The sequence below is a fragment of the Budorcas taxicolor genome, chromosome 22, assembly GCF_023091745.1.
Source record: "Budorcas taxicolor isolate Tak-1 chromosome 22, Takin1.1, whole genome shotgun sequence".
NCBI lineage: Eukaryota > Metazoa > Chordata > Mammalia > Artiodactyla > Bovidae > Budorcas > Budorcas taxicolor.
The window spans coordinates 35813979-35837846 of NC_068931.1; the positions used below are offsets into that span (position 1 = coordinate 35813979).

At 39.2% G+C, this 23868-nt stretch overlaps 2 protein-coding genes across 4 annotated transcripts in view; one reads left to right on the forward strand and one right to left on the reverse strand.

Annotated features, from left to right (window-relative positions):
* USP14 (ubiquitin specific peptidase 14) overlaps window positions 1-23868 on the forward strand; it is a 72622-nt gene that overhangs the window by 30021 nt on the left and 18733 nt on the right. Inside the window, exons 14-17 of one of the 3 annotated variants that reach the window (XR_008201390.1) lie at window positions 2142-2202; window positions 2562-2669; window positions 3552-5883; window positions 22834-22890. Coding sequence is in view for 1 of the 3 variants with exons in the window: in XM_052660304.1 (XP_052516264.1) it covers window positions 2142-2202; window positions 2562-2669; window positions 3552-3703 (321 nt within the window). In the remaining 2 variants the exon portion in view is untranslated. Of the gene's footprint in view, window positions 1-2141; window positions 2203-2561; window positions 2670-3551; window positions 6520-22833; window positions 22891-23868 lie in introns of those variants that run through there. The other 2 variants (XR_008201389.1, XM_052660304.1) reach the window with 2 other exon arrangements.
* Window positions 6461-23868, reverse strand: part of THOC1 (THO complex subunit 1) — a 36421-nt gene continuing 19013 nt past the window's right edge. The window contains exons 12-21 of the mRNA XM_052660303.1: window positions 13746-13846; window positions 12319-12385; window positions 12071-12121; window positions 11913-11983; window positions 11481-11576; window positions 10860-10925; window positions 9269-9352; window positions 8081-8228; window positions 7299-7374; window positions 6461-6817 (exon numbers count right to left, since the gene is read on the reverse strand). Coding sequence (XP_052516263.1) covers window positions 6522-6817; window positions 7299-7374; window positions 8081-8228; window positions 9269-9352; window positions 10860-10925; window positions 11481-11576; window positions 11913-11983; window positions 12071-12121; window positions 12319-12385; window positions 13746-13846 — 1056 coding nt within the window. The 3' untranslated portion in view covers window positions 6461-6521. The remainder of the gene's footprint in view (window positions 6818-7298; window positions 7375-8080; window positions 8229-9268; window positions 9353-10859; window positions 10926-11480; window positions 11577-11912; window positions 11984-12070; window positions 12122-12318; window positions 12386-13745; window positions 13847-23868) is intronic.

Here is a 23868-nt window from a genome sequence, read left to right on the forward strand (position 1 = left end):
TTGCAGGGTGTGTAGTGCTATCCTGTTACATTCCTGATAGTGGTAATTTGTGTCTTTTTTTGGTCAGTCTTCCTAGAGGATTGTCATTTTTTTGCTCTTTTCAAAGAACTAGCATATTGTTTCATTTTTTTTTCCTGTTTTTTCTGCATCTAATTTGATTGATTTCCACTTTTACTATTTCCTTTCTTCTGCTTGCTTTGGGTTTATTTTCCTTCTCTTTTTCTAGGTCCGTAAGTTGTGGGAACTTGGATTTTTTATTTCAGACTTCCTGTTTTCAAATATTAGTGGTGTAAATTTCCCTCCTGGCAGTGCTTTCAAATTGTGTCCTAACAAATTGTTGTATTGCATTTCTATTTTCATTATGTTTCTTAGAGTTTAAATAAATTCCCTTGAGACTTCCCTTTGACCTTGGGTCATTTAGAAGTGTCTTGGTTAGTTTACATGTGTTTGGAAAATTTCCTGTTACTTTTTACTGATTCTGGTTTGAGTCCATTGTGAGAAAACACATGTGGGTGATTTAAATTCCTTTAAAGTTGTTGGGGTTTGCTTTGTGGCTCAGGATATGATCTGTCTCGGTATCTATTCCCTAGGCACTTGAAACGAACATGTATTTTACTGTTGTTGAGGGAAGTATTTTGTGATGTTGATTAGATCCAGTTGGTTGATGGTGGTGTTGGATTCTCCTGTAACCTTGCTGTTTTCTGTCCAGTTGTTCCATCAGTTGTTGAGGAGTGGTGAAGTCTTCAAGTAAAATTGTGGGCTTGTATGTTTCACCATTCGGTTCTCTTAGCTTTGGCTTTTCATGTTTTCTGTTATTTGGTGTGTACACACTTGGGATGGCTGTCTTCTCGGTGGAATGATTCTTTTATTATGTAGTGTCCCTCTCTGTTCTTGGTAATTCTCTTCGTTCTCAAGTCTGCTTTGTTTGATGTTAATTTTTCCATTTCTACTTTTGTTAGTATTTGCATGATACATCTTTTTCCATTCGTTTACTTTAAATTTGCCCATATTATTTTTGAAGGTAGTTTCCTATATTTTGCCTTCTGTTCTGCTTTTCTCTTTTTTCCGTACTTGTCAGTTATGTGAACATTTTTTAGAATTCTAATTTGGTTTACATATAATGTTTTTCTAATGTATTTCCTTGTGTAGCTTTTTTTGTAGTTGCTCTAGGTATTCAGTAACTATATAAAGGAGTGGTTGACCTAATTTTGCCTTTTTAAGATGCTTTGGCTTCTTGTCACTTCAGCTGTCACTCAAACTTCTGGCATTGTCTTCATTATCATTATAGATTTTAAGGAACTTTGTGTCCATATGCCTAAATGAGTTGTGTGCATTTGTATTACACACTGGAATGGGTTGAGGCAAGGGAGTTCCCACCAAAGATTCTTGTCTAAAGTTGTGAACCTTTTTAATTTAGGTAAATACTTGCTGAATTAAATAGTTCATTTGGACTGAAGTGGCAGGTGGCCATGGCTTAATAGATTTAATATAAGTTGCTGTAATTCTACTTCTGTTTTTGTGAGGCAGCTGTTATCCTCACCTACATGGTTTGATAGTGTGGGCAAAGCGGCAGAATTGACTTTTTTTCCTACCCTAGAACAGTGTTTATCTGGACTCTCTTCACTGATGTGCTCTCGGTTTAGTGGTTTGAACTCGGTCCTGTAATCAGGATCTGCTGCTCTATGAGGTTGTATATTTTTCAAAAGTAGGACTTTGGGGTTTACAGTTTGATGCTAACTGTTGTTGTTGCTGTCGTGTCCGACTCTCTGTGACCCCATGGACTGCAGCGTGCCAGGGTTCCCTGTCCGTCACCATCTCCCAGAGCTTGCTCAGACCCATCCATTGAGTTCATGACGCTGTCCAACGGTCTCATCCTCTGTCATCCTCTTCTCCTTCTGCCTTCAATCTTTCCCAGCATCAATGTCTTTTCTAATGGGTCAGCTCTTCAGATCAGGTGGCCAAAATATTGTTAATTGTAGTTATATCATTTTAGCACTGTGTAAGGGAGATTGTATTTTTCCTTTGTTTTGCCTTGGTGATTTGTATTATAGATAATAAATGTTTGTGGAGATATATACTCAAAAGAATATAAATTTTAATTCCAGTACCATGAAAATTAAAAAAAAGTTTTTTTCCCTCAGGGTGACAAAAACAGTAGTCCCCAGAAAGAAGTTAAGTATGAACCCTTTTCTTTTGCTGATGGTAAGTGAAATCTTCATTTCAATTGAGTTTTACTGTGTGTAGGTTTTTTTTAAAAATTTACTGTCTTGCCACATAATCTGTTTCTTTCAGATACCAAGCTTAAAAAAAGTTGTGTTTCTTAAAGTATAATTTACCTTAGTATGAGACAGTAAAAAATCACTTTTCAGTGAATATACGTTCTGTAAATGATAGCATACTTATCTTTCATGAAGCACTAAGTGCACCGTAGTCTCTTAACTGGATTTTAATAATAAGGTAGTATTCTGTAGGCTAAACTTAAGTTGTTCTTCCTGTTACTTAACTTGAGAAAGCACGTATCTGTTCATCTCTAGTATTACTGGATTTATGTCTTTCTTTAGACATTGGCTCCAATAATTGCGGATACTATGATTTACAAGCAGTGCTAACGCATCAGGGAAGGTCTAGCTCTTCAGGCCATTATGTATCATGGGTGAAAAGGAAACCAGGTAAAGATTCTGTTTTTTTTCCAATTGTTGCATACTGTTTTGACAAGTTTAAATTTTTTAGCACATTTATCCTGAAAATTTTTTGATCTCAGAACCTCTTTTACATTCTTTAATTATTGAGGGTTCCGAAGAACTTTTGTTTATAAGAATTGTATCTTTAATATATTTACTAAAATAGAAAACTGAGAAATTAATTTGAGACTGCCATTAATGAAGTCATTACATATTAACATAATTTGTTACAGATTAGTTGTTTAAGAAATATATTCTTTTTCACCACGCTGGGTCTTTGTTGCTGTTCAGGCGGGCTTCTCAGGGCTTCTCATTACTGTGGCTTCAGACAGGCTGTAGAGCACATGGGCATGGCTGCCCCACGGCACGTGGAATCTCCCCTAACTGGGATCAAACCCATGCCCCCTGCATTGGCAGGCAGATTCTTAACCACTGGACCACCAGGGAAGTCCAACTAACATTTTAAAAATAACAATCTTTTCCAAAACAGTAAAATATTTAATGGCATTGATTTACATTTTTGTGAGTTTGTTGGGCTGAACAGGAGGCAGCTGGATTCTCCTGTTTCTGCTTCTGTCTTCTGCTGCTTTATCACACACTGTGTAACCTCTGGAGAATTCCAAAGCACTCTTCAGAGAATGGTGGGGGTGGGGAGGCAGATGCTTTAGAAGTGTTATGAAAATAATTGTAATCTTCATGGAAACCCCAAAAAGATCTTGAATGTGCGTAGTCCCTGGACCACACTTTGAGAACTGTTGGTATGGCAGATGGAATACTACTGTGCCTAAAACTCCTCAGTACCTTTTTTGCAATGGAACTCTGAAAAAGTCATCTATGAGATAAATTTTGTGTTTCTGTCTCACACTTTAGATGAATGGATCAAGTTTGACGATGATAAGGTCAGCATCGTGACACCAGAGGATATCTTACGGCTTTCTGGTGGTGGAGACTGGCACATAGCTTACGTTCTACTCTACGGGCCTCGCAGAGTGGAGATAATGGAAGAGGAAAGTGAACAGTAATCTTCATTTTAGCTATTTATGCTTAGGTGTGAAATAAATGTTATTTGTTGATCATATCTATAACCCAGAGCTTTGGAAGATGTTTAGGTGGTTTTGTGTGTTTCCCCTCACGTGGAACAAGAGAGGGCAGAAGCAGACCACTCTGTGTTATCAACCTAAGAAATTACAGAAAAGAGAAAATTGCCTTTGGACTGTGCTGCCCTGTGTAAAGGTGGCAGGAAGAACTTTTTAAAAAGCTTATTGCTTGGATTAACTTTTAAAAATTATGAGTTGAAATGCCTTTCAACCATTATTACCTTCTGTGATAATTTTTCTGTCTTTTTCAGCCCAAGATTCAGCAATCAGATGTTTATTGCACAACCTATTACTCTATTATTTGTTGTTCTTGCATGGTTCAAACCACCAGTGATCCAGTAGCTGCCCATCCTTTGCCTTATCTAACACAAATGTTGCCAGGAAGGTGGAAAAGAAGTAAGTTTGATCTCATTGTGTAACTCAGTGCTGCGTCCCCACCCCCATGGAAACATGGGTACAATCAAGTATTTGTCCAGCCTGACTGTTGCTGGCTTTTCATGACTTTAAAATAAATTGTGATCAAATAATAGTACATTTGATTATACATTTGTCACTGTGTCTCTGCTGTACTATGGTTTGTACATTGAACTTTGCTATGGTTTTGTAGTAATGAACCTTAAAATGTTGACAAGCTCCAGTTGCTTATTTTTAGAAAATGAGGATATTTAATAAAAAAAGAAAAAAGAGGGACTAACAGCTTTTGACCTCAAGTCTTTTGTCTCTTGGAGCTTGGCTGAAGTTCAGATATGTTTAATACTATTATAGTTTCTGCAGATGGTTAATTATGCTCTCAAGCATCTATTTGAAAATAGTATCTTCTTCACCTGCTAGCCTGTTTAAAAAGAAACACAAAGTTGTGAAAGTAACAAGTTCTTTGGATGATGAATGCAACCATGTTTATCAGATCTGTTCTTTGGCTCAGTTGGGTGTTTGTTTCTACTCTGTCAACTCCCAACTTCATGTCTATCTCAAAATTTAATACCAGTGATTTTTAGTAGAAATATCAAGAATATGAGATTCTGCGGTATATGGTAGATTTTAATACCCTCTAATCAGTTCATTTTTGTTTTATTGTGAGTGAAAGGATAGGATTCAGCTAACTGTCTTATTTTCTGCATTAGATATTTATAATAAAGTTGTAGGGATTATCATGAAATCTCTATCTTTGCTTATGCTGTTTTAAAAGGCTCTACAGAGCACAGCAGTAACAAAAAAGTGGCCATTTTCCTCTCAAGTTTGAACAATGTAATCTAAGAATACTTAGAGGGTAAAATAAGCATTTCAGGGAAACTTACCTGTAAATAGCTTCTTCAGCTAAGCTTTAATACTGGCAGTCAGTCCTCCTCTTGCCTTGGAGAGAGTGCAGAACGGGAAAGGGAGGACGAGCTCATGAGAACTGTAGTGGTTCTTTTATCTATTGGTATGATGCTTGTGAATTGAGAACTTTTTTATTCACTGTCTTATTTTGTTCTGAACAACTCTGAGGACAAAAATTTAGCAATTAGGATTCAGATTTTATGATTTGGAGGATGCTGTAGCTACTAGGTCAGGTTGGATTAGAACAAAGTTATAGGAGCCTTCGTGGGATTAGCATTTTAAATTGTAATCTCTTAACTGTCATTATGAAAAACTTGACTTCATTTTATTTGATCCAAAAAAGCATTATTCCAAAGATTTCTTGAAGTGTAAGAAATTGGACTTCTACTGGTGTCTTTTAAACTGTTAAAGACTATTTTAGAATTCAGCCTCGTGTATAAGATCTTTGAAAAGGAGAATAAGGAAAAAACACGTCGTGATTCCTGAGTGTGCCTTACAGGCTGTGCACTCCCCAGCCCCCGCCCCGAAGCCCTTTTGATACCAGAGCTGTGCTGGAGCACTGCTGGACTGGCCAGCAAGGGAAAGCCCCACCAGGATCATTTACAGTGTGACAGGCGCTCAGACCGTCCTCAGCATTTAAAACAGTGACGACCTTAGAGCCCTGAAGGGTAAGCTTATGTGGGAATGGGAGAAGTAGACGGTCTGGGCCAGCCGTCACTCCACAGTGCTGAGCTGTGTGCAAGGCGCTTTCACACACATCTCGTTGGAACTTCACAGCAATCCCTGAGGTATGTAGCCCTGTTTTAAGTGACTTGAGACCTAAGTCCTGTAAGGCTAAAAGAATTAGGTTTTATACTTCACCCCATTTCTTTTAAGCTTGGGGGTTGGCACATTTTTCTGTAGTGGGCCAGATATTTTCATACTTTTTAAGCTTTGTAGGTACCTTTGTAGCATGAAAGGAGCCCATAGGTAGGGAGGACTTAAGTAAGGATCAGTGTGGCTGTGCCGTAAACACTTTACTTATAGAAAGAGGTGGCAAATGGATCACTGTTCGCTGATCCTCTGCTTTAAAGCATATATGAGACTAGAGCAGTCATGCAGATTCAGAAAGTAGTATTGCGGGATTCTCAGCAAGTTAAATTCTGTAACTTCATGGCATGCAGGGAACACCATGCCCCTGAACATTGCTAACTGACTTACACATATATAATTAACAAAAATATTCTGGCCGTTTCCCCAACTTCTCCCCCTAAACCCTGAGGTCAGTCATCAGGAGCCAACAAACATTCTGTTGTTCGTGGAGCACCAGCCAACTGTACAACTGTTATAAAAATGTTTATTGTTTACCAAAACCAGTGGACCTCTTATCAAATGCTGCTTGGTAACAAAACCTTATCACAGTTTTAATAATAATAAAAGGACGAAGCTAACTGTTTGTCTCACTGTCATTAGTTAGACTTTCTGCAAGGTCACTTAGCCCAGACTTGTTGAGCGCGTTGATCAGGTTCTCGGGCGTTGCGTGCACTCCCTCTTGGTCCTGCCAGGCCACGAGCAGCTGTTTGGCTCTCATCTTCATGTCTTCGCTGTCACACTCGATCTGTCTAATTTCTGAGTCTTTCATTTCCAAGTAAGGAGCCAGGACCTTCCACTGTTCACCCAGTTTGTTGGCAAATACCTCTATTTGGTCCCCTGTTACAGGTTTGTCTCGCCGAACATCAGGACCTAGAAAACACAGGGGAAGTAATTACGAACAAAATGCGAGGATGTGTATGAGTCAAAGCCCATAATGGGACACAGGGCCACTGAGACTTTAGTAAGCTTGATTTTAAAAGTAAAACAGTTCCTTTTTATATTTCCCCTGGTTGAATTCTTATGATCATTAGGGATGTAAAACTAAGCTGTTGGCTGTGTTATAATCATGAAGGTTTCCCCTGAAACCAGCGGCCCCCAATCTGAACCCCGAGAATTAAGAAGTATGAGGTGCATTCAAATGTAAGTGCTCTCCTTCCCAACACTTTATATTATTGTATAAAATGCACTATTGGAAAAGTTGTTATCAAGCAATGCTTTAGATTCCTCACTATAAGAAACAGAGCTGAGATAAACAGTAGAAGTTGAGAAGTAGATCAAATAACGTACCTCTCAACAAAGAACCCCAATCTTTTCCAATTTTGTAAAATAGCCAAGAAAATTCAATTCTTACTTTCATTTTCCTTCAGTAAAGCATCATTATCTTCCTCATCTTCATCCTCACCTGTTTTTATTTCTTCAGAAGGAGGCTACAATGAGTAAAAGGAATGTCTTAGAGTACCAGCTTCTAAAATCAGAGAAGTGCGGGTAGTTTGATCTTAGATAGGAGATTGCAGTTAAATGTTAAACATGAACGTCAGGTAAGGATCACAGTGGGACAGTGTTAACCTGGAGAAGGAAGGACGGGGACAACCAGAGGTTGGAAGGACCCCCTTCACCCCAGCCTGGGAAGAAGGGAGCCAGTAGGAAGCCTGGTGCGATGACTTGCATGTGCCCAGCACATACATGGTAACAACAATCTAGGGCAGACCGGGGACCAACCATGTGCTTAACAACATGCTCTGAGTAACTATTTGGTTGTTTGCATACAGTATAGTTATTGCCATATTGTATTAGAAAAGAGAACAGAGTAGGAAGATAGACCAAGTTGCCTACCCCCACCCCATGGGCCCTGCCTGTGATAAAACAGAATGCACTGACCAACAGGAAGAGTAACCAAAGTATAATAACTTTATACAGCATGTGAAGTTACTTTATCAATTTATGTATTGATACTTCTTATAAATGTATACACTCAAAGGCATTATTTCCTCATTCTAAAACAACGGGGTTTGTGGATCATATTTTTTCCACATGATTAAAGTGAAATTCAGCTCTTAGCTCAAACAGCAACAGTAGTTTTACAAAAGAAGAGAACACCAACTGAAGGATAAAACACTCATCACTCCTACTTACTGGTAATTCCTTGGCTAGCTTTATTACCATGTTTTCAAGATATTCTGGCAAACTTTTAAACTGCTGGTTGGTTGGCTGGAAGAAGTGAGGGCTTCTCCGTGCTAATAGTCTTAGGGCTCTCCAACCATAATTTGAGTTGTTCACAGCCCTATAAAAAGAGACATCAATCTTGTGGTTTATATAGTTATTTATAATTTTAATATTCTCTTCTAGTTAATGTACTTAGTTCACCAGAAGAAACCCTATGCTCAGATCAGTAGCTGAAGGCACCATTCTTCTCACACTGACTATAGCCCTAAAGAACCTCTCAGCATGCAGTTCACTTACAAATAGAAACCAGCAGAGTCCAAAGGGGCAGGTTCATATGCAGCAAACGCATTTTAAAAGTTTACAGACATTTAAAGGTCAATTAGTAGGCGTCCAGGACTGGCCAGATGCTGTGTGTGCAGGACAGATGCCATCTGCCTCACCACTTAGAAAGATAGTCAGAGGCTCACTGCTCACTGAGTTTCTATCCTCACTGGCAGTGCTGCCTGCAGCTGTGAGCTTCAGAATGTTTTATAAACCCAACAGATTTCACCCTGTAATGTACTATCTGCTTTTTAAAAAAATTTATATAATGTTCAAACTTTCATTTGCTCAATATCAACCTTGGTGGGTAAAAAATGACTCCAAAACTGAAAAGGACACAGCCAGTAGCCTAGACCGTAAACACCGACACCAAGAACAGAATCTGCCAGATGCTCCACTGTGGCAGTAACAGGTGGTGCACAGTATGGCAAGAAAGACTAGAGATCCTGTTCCAGAAATCGGTGAGCCACAGAGAACCCAGAGCACAGATCTGTTCCATTTAAAAGTTTCTGCAAGTGATCTGGATGCCCCCACGAGGTCTTAGAGTAGCTCATTATCAGTGGCTGTTGGACATACCGTGAACTGAAGGGGAACAGGGAAAAGAGGTGACAGACGGGTTCTAAGGAGATCTTTTCATTTCTGACAGAAAGCATTCTAAGTTGCTTGTTTGTCAAAATGCGAATGGTCGTTGAAATCAGGACATGGAGTAACGTGAAGCTGGAAGATAACCTCACCTAAGCGAAAAGTACTACTTAGTATCAGTGGTCTCCCTTAGTGTTCTGGTATATATGCAGTGCTTAAGATAGAGGAAATCAGCTCATGAGAAACATTACTTACTTGTATTCACTTTCGACCATGTTTTCAGGGTCTGCCTGTTCAATGGCTTCTTCGAAGAATTCCTCCAAAGTTGGCATGTATTCCCTGGGTGTTAAAATAACCAGTGAAGATCATGTATGTGCTTAATACTCATAAAATGGAGGCAATAAAGATTCTAGTATTAACCACACTGATTTACAACTGGATTACTTAGGAACTCAGATTTTTAAGGAGGTGATGCAAAACTAAACTTCTCAAGGGGACAGTGGAGGGCAGTGTAGTGCCCCCGGCCCCCGGTTATATACAGTCTAGCCTGGAGGGGAACACACAGGGCTGTGTGCTGCCACGTACGGCAGCGCTGCCGCAGAGGGCAGCCCGGGGCTTGAGAGCAGTTAAATTTGACCAGCAAGCAGGAGGTTTTCACATCCACATCCATGGGTAATTTTTTTTAAAACCAGAACCAAACTGAAATGAAAACCAGACAATATGGTTTCACACTGAGTTTAGTTTAGATTGTTACCGTGGTGGCATGATTGACTTTTAACTGCATCTTTCTTCACTTTGTCTTTAGAAGTAAAATTTGATACACGCAAGCAGGCTAAAAGATGGGTCTCTCCAAAGAGACTTAAATTTTGTCATACTGAAATGACAACTGACTGTGTTTTCTTTTTTAAAAAAGACATCAAATCTTTATCCAATTTTTAAAGGTTATTTTCCATTTACAGTTATTACAAAACATTAGCTATATTCTCTGTGTTGTACAAAATGGCTATAATTTCTTGTTGCTAGAAGAGTTACTTGTTTTTTTCAAATTGCCTGGTCCTTTTTGAGACTGTAATGTTCCTTTTAGTTGCTTATTCTACCTGTTGATTCTTAGTCATGGTTTTAGGTTTGGATGGTGCGCTTATCTTTAGACTTATCTGTAGAATCCGAGTGAATTAGGTAGAAGATGTGATTTCCCCCTCTCCCTAGAAAAAGCTTTCTGCCGTCCACCTGGGAGTTTTTAGTTCCCCCTCTTAGCTTAGGTTGTTCCTTCACACTGCTGCGGGTAGTATAAGTTTAAACTCTGAGGCCACATAACAGCAGATATGGTTATAATTCCTCAGGGAATACCTTTTTTTCTTTTTGCCCACATCTCAGGTGGGAGTGGATAAGCTCCTTGCTTCCTGTGCCAGTGAGCGAGTCCCTCTTCCTTCCACATGGCCCTTTTTTTTACAGAGTGTGTTGAGGGCCTCAGCTTTACCCAGGGGCACTCAGTGACCAGTCTACAGGCTTGAAGCCTTACTTTCTGTCCTCTGTTGCTATAAAACCCACGTTCTTTGGTTCCCAAAGCGGGACTCAACCTGCACTGCTCCCCAGCTACAAGTCACCAACCTGTAGTTCTTACTCCAATTTTTCATTCTCCCTTTTGTGAATTCTTCTTTCTTGTGATTTCTACAATTATTTTATCAGCACCTCTAGGTGTTCTATGGAGAGCTATATTATGCTGAGCCGAAGTCAACCACAATAAATTTTAAAATTTCTTTTGAGCTCTGCTTATAGCTGACAAAAAGTTCTATGCTAGTTAACATTTGAGAAAAGCAACACTTCATATGAAACATTTTAAACTTGCCTTGTCTCTGATTTACAGGCTTCCATGTTGTCAGGACAGAGATTCCAAAGCCTTGTTAACTCATCACTACAAAACACACAAAAATAAATATGTTGTTTATGGACACCATTCTCTTATATGTTAAAGCTATAAAAATAGTTGGAGTAAATAGTGAGTTTTGGGGCGGTTATGAGTTTTGATCATTACATTTTGGTATTTAGCAAATTTTCTATATGAGCATATATTTTATTAAGTAATAATGACCATTAACTTCTTTCTAAAATAATCGAATGCAGTATAAAGAAAAGAATAGTTAACTGGAAGGTAGAAGAAATGAAAGGACTACAGTACCCTGCAACAGCCAGAAACAAGATGCATCGATCTGACAGCAAGTGGACTGTCTGACGTGGAAAATAAGGCAGAACCTATAGCCATGGACCTTGGAAGCCGGAGACAAAACGGAAGTTCTGTCTCGTATGAACCCTACAGGCTCATCAGGTGTAGTTTGCTTTGGTCATATATGTACATACCAAACACAAGAAACTTGGAAAAACACAAAACCTGGAGAGTTCTTAGAGCAATATTTTCACAATGTAAAAGCTTCTGTGATGACACCCCCGCTATGGAGCCAGGTTTACCTACTTGCCCATCAGAATTTTTTTGCTGGGCCCTTTTCCCAGGAAGTCCTCCGGCGCTGCTCTTTTCCGTACTGCTCTTGTGGGCTTGCTGTCTGACGTTCTGTGAAAACACACTGGGACTTCAGATGGATGGCAGAGATGGAACAATGTTAAACGTACAAGAAAATTTAGTTACTGTTTTCTTCCTAAAGTACATGGACGCTTCATATTATCACACTCATCATGAGGGGACAAACGACAAGATGTGGGTACACAAGCAAGCATTTTCCCTTTTGATAATAACAGAAGTAAATCAAAGCAGTTGTATTTTTATAGAGTACAGTTTATACTGTTACATGAACACACTGACACAGATCCGGATGTCATGTAAACTGATCGTGTCAAGCTATATTCTGAAATGCCTTTCTCATACTGCTTGAGCTGAGTATACATTTACCTTTCTTTCACAAAACTTGGGCAGCCTTCATTTTTCCATGAGTTCCAGTTTTCTTCAGTGTTTAATATATGCTGGGGAAAATAAATTACATTTTCATAATGAAGCCTTTTGAGAGTTTACTGGGTGCTAAAAAAACTATGTAAATATAAAACACATACCTCTACCATCTTTGAAAATCTTTCTCCATCAGGGGGGTTTTCAGATAGTAGCTGTGATTAGAAAGAATATACTAAGCTTTCAACAACTTTCTGCATCATAGGAGTGGTTGTAGGCAGAGAACCAAGAAGTGTTTGTGGTCTTGTACCTGAGCTTAACTTTATCCTTATTTTCCTATTTGGGGCTGAAACAAAGAAAATTCTAAATTTTCATTTTGTTCAATCATGGGTTTGTTGCGTGATGAACTTACTTGATAAACTGATTTTGTAGTATCTTCAATCCAGAGTGATTGCTCATCAGTTAAAACATAGTTTGAACTAGGAAACAAAGCAATAAAAGCATGCTTGAGTTACAAGAATGTTTATTCAACTTTAAGGTTTATCTACTGTCTGAAACACAAAGCATGTAACAGAGAAGTGAACTGTACTGTAAAGTGTCAAAAATTACCAAAATGAGAACAATGACAATGAAACTGTAAGAGGAAGTTCTTGTATTTTATTCTTTAGATAAGATGGTTGGAATTGAAGCCATTAAAATATATAATGGTGAATAAAACATTCAATGAATCAATCTGATTAACTATGAACAGAGCAATGACTGTTTTCTAGAATAAGTTCAATATGGCATAAAAGTCTCAGAGGAAATATTAACATACTCCTCTCCAAGTTACAGTCAAATAACTCATACTGTGTTCCTTTCAAACGCATGCTAAATGTAATAAATGAAACCCCCGAACCCTAGAGAAGGCTGAAGACAGACCCAAATTGTTAGCAGCTGCCATTAGTTCAGCTCTCACTGTGTACTAGGTTCTCTGTAGTTTATAGCCATCCAATGATAATACCAGGATCTAAGAACTTCACATACATTATTTATTAAATTTCAAAACAAGGAAATGTGCCTATGTTAAACATACTACAGGGGCTCAAAGCTTAGGTCTGAAGCTTAAATTCAAACCCAGGTCTGCCCCTCGTTTCTACTATGCCATACCACACCCTCCACAACAGACAAGGATAAGAACACCTTTCTTTGAGTGCTCCCTATGTGTTACCTTAAAATTACAAGTCTGAAAGCTGAAGTGCGGCTAGTGTGTGAGGAAAGTGGGATTCCAAACCAGCAGGAAGAAAGCCACGTTCTTTACACAACTGACACAACACTGCCCTACACACTTCCATGCAGTTATGGGGAGCTCTGCCTCAGGGATGTGTGGGACAAGAAGGATGGGCTGCACCAGAGGAGGAGGTACGAAACCCACAGCACGGGTCCTGAGCAGGCTTTCTGAAGAGTCCAAGAAACCAGAACGGCTCTGTGCTTCAGAGATTTAATTTTTTTCAGTTGTAATGTCCTAGACAGTCCCACGTCTGGAGGAAAACCATTATTGGCTGAGTTAGCAAATGAAGCTGGGAGAAGTTGTGAGCGAGGTGAGGAATAGCTCCACCTACGACAACTGAGAACTCTGGGCTGCCTGGTGCTCACCAGGAAAGACACTGACAGCCTTTTCTCTCAAACGATTTCCTTAGTGTCTTGTATTTTACAAAAACCCTTGATTATCTAGTTTTCAGGGATGTGAGCCTTACAAATAAAATGAGCCCAGTATATTTAAAAAAAATCAAATACATCAACAAGCAATCTTTCTCTTTGCTGCCGTTTATAAGGCATTTACTACCTATGTTAACTCACCTTTTGAATTTGACCTGCCCCTTGAGATACTGAAATAAAATGAGATACTGCAACAGGATGTGTCGACGGAAGTTACTGTCACTCAGCTGTAAATCCATCAACTACTCAAAAAACAAGCACAACACAGAACAGCATATTAAATTCATACTCTGCCTAAAGGTACAGGTGGCGCCTACAGAAATGGAAGATTTCAACTCAAGAAACACGCAGAGAACTCACGTACGTGAGCCATTACCGCGCAAGGCCCAGGGGAGGATAGCAAAGGCTTCATTTAGGATTCTTAACCAGTTATGCCATGAGATTTACGTCGGTCGTTAACAATGTTCTATCTGTGGTCCTGAGGTCAGAACAAAAGGAGACATGTAAAAATGTAAAGGCAAGAAAGAATGACATATAAAGAAACAGTGGCCAAAGGAGGGTCACCGTGGATAAACACTGCCAAGAGATGCAGCTCTTTGTAGCCCTAAAAGTGCCTGCAGCAGGGTGGGTGCTCAATAACAAGAAAATGAGAAGATTCAGAAGTGAAGAATCTCCCGTGAATAGAACGGACTGCTGTATTTTAGAGAAAATCATCACACCTGTATTATCACAGGATCTCAATGAGAAAGGACTTGAAGGTCATTTGAGGACACTCTTCAACAACACTGCCACCTAGTGGTCGCCCTGTAGGATGACCTCAGTGATAAAGGCAGCTTCTGATCAGTCCCTGGAGGCTGAGGGCAAGCTGCTGCTCTCTGTCCGTCCTCCGCCGCAGTGTCTGCCTCACCGTCACCCTGTTCACGACGGACCTCCTACACACCTGCGCATGCTGTCCTGCCCCCAAGACCTAAAGCAACAATGGGAGGTTTCTACAGGAATAACCAGTGAGACTCCTGACAGCCCCTGGAACCTGTCACCAGCTCCAGGTCCCAAGTTCCTTGGGCGATGCTTGCATTTACTAACCCAGCAGCTGGGCTACACTCTCTCCCGGCACCCTCTCTCATTCTGACCTAAAGATGAGAAAAGTCACTAGCTGGGGCCTGGGGCAGGTGTGCAGAAGGTCATGTGAGCAGATGAAGCAGGCACTCCCGGCAGGGGACAGACAGAGCAAGAGAACAGCCATCCTGGGAGACCTGGTCATGCAGCGGCCAACAGTCACTAGCCATATGACTCACCAGCCACTTCTCCAGGGCCGGCTCTTGTTTAAGCAAGCCCCATGTCTTTTCTGTTATCATATTAACCATCCCTAACCAGGAAGCTGAATGGCATGCTCCCAGACTTCCCTTCCTCCGGTGCTGGATGGCTCTGTATCTCCACCTGGGCTCTCAGTTCCCTGACCTCAACTCCACTGACCGCCACCGCCCCTTCTACTTGGTCCCCCACTACCATGGCCCCAGCTGGGCCTGGCCGTCACTCACAGACACCCCAGCTCTGAAATCTTTACTCACGAGCTCCTATCCCTCCTGGTCTGCCACTCAACTGCCCAATGTACTTAATATTTGGACTTTACTGAGAACTTACGTTCCTTGAATCCTTACTTTCTGCATATCTCTAAGTCTCATCCCTGTTTTCACTCTGACCCTATTTCAGTCTACACAAAGGGTCAGGAAACGTTTCCTTACAGTGCCAGAGACTAAATAGGTTATCTGAGTCAAGAGGTATGTAATGGATACTTTGCAGGTACTTAATATAAACATGTAAAATGTTAACAAGCAGGAAGTGGGCCAGATGTGGCCTGTGAGCTGTAGTCAAGGGACCCCTGCCCTAGACCACATGGTCTAGCTCTTCAATCACCTTCTTGCCAACTTCTTTCATACCTTCGTCCCATACTTCTATCACATCTACCAGGCAAAAGGGCAACTTGGATCAAACCAACTGTCGGTCACCTTCTCTATCCTAACACTGAGGCTCCCCATCAAGGCTGCAGGTAGAGCTGCTTCAAAGAAAATACAAATCTCACAGCCATGCAGACGGAACCACCGCTATGCTACTGTCTCCAGTTTAGAAGTCTCCCTGATCTCTAATCAGCATCTTCACCCTCCAAGGCTTTTCCACAGCGACTATTTCAACCCCTGCACTTAGAATACTACTTGCTACCCAGCCCTCTTACTCTCAGTGGGTAACCACCTCTACCTTCAACGAGGAGGAAAAACTCACTAAACTGGATGTTTCCACTGCACCCACACCCTCGTTCGCCTCGTTCCTCTGCCACAACATCACCACTGAAGCTGATCCTTCTGTCTGGAAGTCCCATCAGTAACTACCCTGGTGCTTGCCTTCAACCCTTTCTTCTTTCCCACTGAGCATTTAATAACTTCTCTCAAAAAGATCCCACAGCCTCACCTCCTCCCTGAAGAGCAAAGCTTCTTGAAAGAACTGGCTACATTCAATGCTCCCATCCAGTCCTCAGCCTGCCACAACCCGTGGGGCACTGCGTCACCAACCCACGGGAAATGTTTTCATTAAGATCACCAATGACTTACTTGTTATATCCAGTGAACACTCTTCATAGTCCTCATCCTGCCTGATACGCTCTGCTTCCAAGAAGTCACATCTTTCTAGTTTTCCTCCAGTTCTCAATCTTCTTCCTCTCCTCTCCTTTCCTCCTTCTCCCTCAAGTGCTGATTTTCTTTAGGATTTGGTTTGATGCATTTTTCTTCTAGTCTACACTCTTTTTTTAAATTACCACATATAAGCTGTTAACCAAACTATATACCATATCTATACTTTCATCTCGCTCAGCTCCAGATCTGTGTCCTCAAGAAGCTACTTCACATCTCATCTGAATGTCCCACTGACAATCGATCAGATTTTTCCATCCAAAATAAAACACACCAGTTTCCCCAACAAAGCCTACTTTTCTCCAGTGTTGGCTAATTTACGGAGAGGCTCCACCATTCACCTATTTGCCTAAACTATCCCAGGAAGACTTCCTGGAAAAAGCAGCAACCATGAACCACAGGAGCAAACCTAAAGTTGGAGCACATATATACGAGAAGAAAGAAACAGGAGGGACAGACTGGGGCAAGGCCCTGAGGCGTTCAGTCTGGAACTCCTGGCTTGAAGAAACAGGCACTGTTTAGGAACTTTTCATCTACCTTGAGCTTTAAAAAAATCATCTTTTCCACATTTACTTTTTATGTTGGATGATAATTTTTTTTTTAATTAAAAAAAAAGATTGAAAACAGGAGTCAACAAGACATTGAATCAGATGGGAAAGACTAGTTTGATCATTTAAACTAATGCTTCACACTATCCTTAAGAAAACAAGGCCTCAACAAGTTAAAATGACCCCTGCAATGACCCACATAGCAGTTAGTAAGAGGTAAAACTGAAACACTCAATTGTATTCTTTTTGCCACAATATACATTTTCTAGTTCTACTTTTCTTCAGTTATTTTAAAAGTTACACATTTACACAATGCAATGGGTCAAATATTTTTGTTGTTGTCTGTTTTGGGAATAAAGGGCCGTTTATTGTCCTTCGTTTTTACTGCACCTCTTAGGCTCAGGCCTCAGCCTTCCTGATTATTATCCTAAACCTAAAAAGGCTCAGGCCACTCTTAGCTGTCCTTATGTGCCTTTCTGTCAATAAACTGTACACATAAAAAATATCTCTCTCTGCACATTTGAAAATTTTGATAATAAAAAAATTAAAAAGCAAAACAATACCCCTTATAAAATTAAACTGAAATATGAAATCTTCCATTTCTGTTACTTTAATACAAAATACTTAAAAAAATCTTTGCTATAAAACAAAATATTAAGAGCATTCTCTTTGATCAAATTCCTTACTAATTTGTCATTATTAATACATGAGATCAAAATACCTAATTTTCAAATTATGGAGTATTTCTTAAAGTTCAAAAAGGCTCAGTTAAGTAATACAACATTCACACCTCACGATCCAATTACATATCAAATCCTAACATTCTTGCTTGTTCCACATTTGTTAAAGAAACAGTATCATCGAAACTGCTGACGCCCCTCTAGGCGCTCCTTTCACTATGGCAAGCACTGCCATGTATTTGGTGTTGATGATTCTAACGCATATACTATTATATATACGAGGCATCAGTAAATAATATATCACGGTATTTTGCATGTTTTCAAACTATACTATAGTTTGAAACTATACATGCATTACTCTGCAAAAAGCTATGTTTCATACATTATTTTTGACATGTACAGCTTAATGTTTGGAGCTCTAGTTCAGGGGTTGGCAAATTTCTGTTACGGGTCAGTCTGTAAATTATCTTGGGCTTTGTGGTTGTACTGTCTTCACCACAACTCCTCTCTGTTGTCGCTGGGCTGAAGCAGCCCAGACAACACGTTAAGAAATAAGTGTAGCTGGGAGTATTCTATAAATACTCACTTATAGAAACATGCAGTGAGGGATGTGCTGACCCCTGTTCTAAGTCATCCATTTTCGGTGCTTTATGGAACTCAATGGGATAAAGATTTACCATAGTTTACCACCCACCAGTCTCCTACTTACCAACATTTGGTTATTCCCGAATTTTCACTCACAAACACACAGGTTACAACCAATGAGTCTTTTGTGTGATTCTCTAGGGCCCACTTCTTAGAAAAGAAGTTTTACTTTGCTCTTTATTATAAAATTGCTCTGCAAAGTGGCTGTTTTCAATTTATACTCAACTAGTAGAGAAGGAAACGGCAACCCACTCCAGTGTTCTTGCCTGGAGAATCTCAGGGACGGGGGAGCCCGGTGGGCTGCCGTCCATGGGGTCGCACAGAGTCAGACACGACTGAAGCGCCTTAGCAGCAGCAGCAGCAGTGGTGTGTGTGCTAGCTCTCTGTTCCCCACAATTCTGTCAATATATTTTTTGTTAGGATATTTAAATTTTGCCAGTTTGTAGTGTGACGTGATTATCTCATCATTTAAGTCTCTTTACCTACTACAGATGTTTAGCATCCTTTCTAAGCTCATTAGCTATGCAGGTTCCTATATCTGTAAGTTACTTGTGCATACCATCTTTCCAGTTTTCCATGTGGCTGTGTTTCTGTCAAAGGAATATTCAGGAGAGTAATCGTTCTTGGTTCTGGATGTGGTGAATACCTTCTAGTTCGTGGCTTGTCTTTTCACGCTGTCTAGTTCTAGTTCTTTTTTCTTCTTCGTACCTGTACTGATACTTACTCTGTGTTTTAATTATTAGACCTTTATAGGGCTTAACATCTGACAGGACAACCATCCCCACCTTCTTCTAAATTTTCCTAGTTACTCCTGGCGTTTGCTTTTCCATAAAAACTTTAAGATCAACTATTCAAGTTCCTTTAAAGAGCCTGTTTGGATTTGATTCAAAACACACTGGATTTATGGACATATTTGGAGAGAAGTAGCACTGGGTCTTCCTATCTATAAATGTCATCAGACCTCTTCATTTTTATCATTTTCTCCATGAAGATCTCTCCCAGGTATTAGTCTTCACTGCTGTTTTAAACAACATCTTGTTAACAGGAACACTACTGATGTTTTCCTTTTGTAACTTTGCTTAATCTTCCTCAACTGAAACAGTCTGTTGGTTCTCTCGGATTTTCTTTGTAGACAATTCTATTGCCTTCAAATACAGACAGTGCAGTCTTTTCTCTCGGAGGCATACAACTCTCGTTTCTTTTCTGTCTTCTCTTACTGAAATGACTAGGTCCTCCATTACAGCACTGAACAGAAATATGGTTGGTAGACACCCGTGTCTTGTTCTTGAAATTACTGAGAATTCTTTTGAATTCCCTTCTGATTTGTTTTTATAAAAAGTACTAGTTATTATTTAGTCTTTATTTTTAAAAAATAACTAGTTGATTTATTAGTTTTTACAATACATTTTTCATCCCTATTCATAAGTGAAATTGATATATACATATTTTTCTCATTTTGTCCTTACTGTGATTTCATTTAAAAGTTACATTAATCTTATATAAGAACCTAGGTTGCCTTTCCTTTATTCCTTGAGGTACTGATAATATCTACCTTAAAAAATAGAGGCCTGATGTAATTTGAAAGGTGTCACTTTGGTTACTATTTCCTTGTTGTATGTTTATTCTGGGTTTTAATTTCTTTGTGAATCCATTTGGCAATTAATTATTCTACAAAATTACTATTTCATTAGATCTATAAATACAGCAGTTCAGAATATAATCTCTTACACATTTTATTGTCTCTTGACTTCCAATTACTCCTATTTTTATTGCTAACAATGTTTATTGGTATTTATTTTTTCCTCGGTCAGCCTTGTTCTATGAAAACTGTTACAAAAATTCTTTTTATAATATTTTTCTCTTCAAGCTTTTGGTTTTGCTATGTTCTATAGCTTCTTATATATTTCATTAATTTGTGTTATTGTCTACTTCTCTCAAGGCTTATTCTGTATCTTTTTGAGCTTACTAAATTCTCATTCTTTCTTAAACTTTTCATTAGTGCATTTCAAGTAATATTTTTACCTCTCACTTTGTGACCCACACACATGACATAAAATACTTCCAATCTGCTGTGTAATAACATATTTATAACAAATTTAGAATTTCCATTGTGATTTCCTCTTTAGTTCCTGGAGAATGCTTTTCATGTTTCCATACATTCACATCTTTTAAAACTATCCTTTTCATAGTTCTAATTTAATTGCCTTGTGGCCAGAGAATGTGTGTATTCTGCACAATAAGAAATCTCTGAAATACGCTGAGACTCCCTTTATGACCCAGTACACAAATTTTGTGAACATTCCATGTGTACTCAAAACATTATCTCTAATTGTTGTGTACAAGTTTCCATATATACATCAGGATTATTTTTTATTATGCAAACCTATCATATACCTGTTAATTTTGGTCTGCCTGAACTATCAGGCACTCAAGTTCATTATTGCTAAAATCTTCCAAATACCTACGAATCTTTAGTTTGCTCAACCCATCAGTTTTTGATGAAGGCACTTAAAATATCCCACTATAACTGTGGACCGGCCAATTTCTCATATTGTTTGAAGTTTTTCCTGATATATTTTGAGGGTATATTATTAAGTGCAGGTAAATGTATGGTATCTTCTTGGTGGCTCATTCCTTTTATATGCATTCCTTCATCCTACTTAACGTATTTTGCCTTAAATTTTATTTGTATTTATGTAGCTTTCTTTTTGTTGGTATTTGCCTGGTATGTCTCCTTCCACCCTAATACTTCAACTTTTTTTCAGTTTTTACTTATATACATCCTCCGTGGATGCAAATTATTATGCACGTGCTCTATATTCCAGTTGTTAAATTTCTCTTGTGTTCTCTTTTCCACATAAGTTTAAAGCTTCTTAGGTCTATTTTTATTGCTTCTTAATGCAAACCAATGGAATTACAAAGCTTAGCTATGCACTGCAAGGAAACTAGAAGGGTAAGATTATAAAAGGCAAATCTCTTTAAAAGGAAACCACTATTCCCTGGAAGACAGACCAACAGCAATCTAGCACATGAATCTAAGATTTCCTCTTGGGCCTTTGGTGACGTGGGCTTCTACCTGCCTTATCTGAGCTAGTTGAGAATGTTTACTTCAAGTAAGAGTGCTTGTATATCACCTCCAGTTTGCCTAATAATTTCTGAAAAAAATAATATATCAATTTTAACATTAATTTTTTTCTGTTGATTAGCCTTTTCTTTTCTGTGAAAGCCCACTGACTTGTCTGTCAGGGAGTAGGGAACAGGACAGCAGTCTTTGATATAAAAGTAGTATTGCTGCAGAAGCTGCCTATTTCTCAATAAAAAAATGAGTATACTGTATAAAACTGATCAACTGTGTATCCTGAGAGATTTCAAGGAAAACATAACCTCTCTCAAGTGTACTACAGTTCTTTCTTCAATCGTTTAAAGGGACCACCGAGTTCCTACATAATCCTGGGAAGTTGTGGCAGTGACCACCCTCGTTGTGAATATTTGTTTTCAAATGCCTGTCAGCACTTATAAATATACTGACTTATGTTTCTGTGTAAATCCTGACTATGTAGTGCCCTCATTTCTAGAGGAGCTAACATTTTGAATGGTTCTTTTGCTATAGTTATTATTAATTTCTATTACTCTGGCTAATAACATAGTCACAATGGGTCATTTCTCATTCCAGCTTTATTCTTATCTTTGTATCAGTTAACCAGTCATCTCTGCCAATTCTTTTAGAATTTGTTCTTCTTTAGAATTAGGCTCCAGATCCAGAGCCTACACTGGCAGGGTAATTTTTTTTTTAACCCTATCTTTAGTCATGGTTGCTTGGCAGCCCCAAAGGATTTACTCTCTTATCTTGTTTGCATAACTATGGCTTGACTCACAAATGGAAGGGACTCTAAAAACAAGAAAGAATGATGAGTATGCCCTAAACTTTCCACTATGTTCACTGATATTCATGGAGCTGCCCTGCGTCAGACCCAAAGAGTACAAGAGTGTTTACAAGAAAGATGGCAGCTCAGGCCTCCCACCTTGAGGACCGTTTCAGTTGGTTTGATTTGTACTGATAAAAGGTTTAGTAATTGTGTTTGCCTTTTCAGATGAGTGGAAACACACTCATACGTTAAAACTGGCATGACTGTCAGCAAAAGTCTTCAAACAAACTGCAGTTAGTAAAACTCTAAAGGTTCATCAATGCCTGCACTGTACGCTGGAAATACATGGGGAGAATATGAAGATTGCACAAGACGGGTTCTGTGTTGAAATTTAAAATAAACTTGCTGCTTAAGAGGCAAGAAATGGAAGTAAAAATGCAAAACATCACTCCTTACATTCTTCACTGCAATTCTCTGTGCCTTTTCTTCTTCCATACTGTGAAGCTTTAGGCTTCTAAAAGCTGCTTTTACCTCTGTCATAATATTACCTAATGGGATTCCAGCACTTAACCCGGAAAGCTCATGCTGTCTCCACTGGTGAAAACGCTCACAGAGTCAGTAAAGGAGACACTATTCTAGAGAGTTTGTTTTTTTGTTGTTGTTGTTTTTCCTCCGCAGAAATCTCTCTCCCCTGTTTTCCGGTACCTATTGTTGATAGCTGTTAGGACTCTGTTCCAGTATATTTGTGGGTTTTTTTTCCCTCTCCCCTCTTTGGTAGCCTATTTAAGGTTTTCTCTTTATACTCATAGGTAACGGCATAATGTACTGAAGTATGGATTCACCTTTCTTTATCCTGCTTGGCAGCTGCAGCACGCTTTCAATGTGAAAACTTGGGACTTCCTTCAGTCCCTTAGTTTTTCCACCATTCTCTCCCTTCTGTTCTTCGGAAATCCTCCTTAAATACATGCTGGAATTTCTCAGTCTATCATCCATGGCTCCTAACTGCTTTCAGGTTAGCAAAAAGTCTGTCTCTTTGTGCTGTGTTTTGGGTCAACTTTCCATCACTCGTTCTCTTGTCATCTGTGTCCAATCTACTGTTTAATTCTATGCGCTGTGCTTTCAATGATCATATTTTTCATTTTTAAGACTCTCAGTTAGTTGTCATATTAAACTGTTTATTTCATTTCTGCTCAAATTTTTCAGTTTCACAATTTCCCATTCTCAAAGGATGTTCTATTGTCAGTGATCTCTTTGATTATCCAAAACATACGTATTTTAAAGTTTTGGAACATATACATCAATAGCTGATTTTGTCAGCGATCTTTCTTAGCACTGGGTTTCGGAATTCATCAGAGAGTTTTGAATGGAAGGACAGCCTTTGGCAGAAGAATGGTAATATCTATCTTAGCTTCTTTTCAAAAGTGGGTTAATTTCCACCCCAGTCTCTGGCTTCCAACAGGTGAATGTGGCTCCGGCTGCTCGTCCCACACGGAAACCACCTGGTCTCACTTATAGCCGAACCCTTGGGTGCCACCACCTGCTTGGAATATAGAATCCAGGAGGCCCGAGGCTTTCTTTTCACTTACTACTTGGCAGTTTTGGCCCATGAAGATATTTATCCAGCTTTGGATAAGGAAGCCCGGCTTTGTCTTTGTGGTTTTCTCTTTTTATATTTGACCTATCATTGCTATGTGTTTGGAGCAAAAGAAGTGAGCTGAAACAAACTCAATGTGCCATCCTGACTAGAAATTTACACAATCCCTTAGCATTGTAACTGAAAAAAACTTATTAAACTGTATAAATAAAATTAGAAGGGAATTTTAAAGCCCCTTGTTTGTACCTAA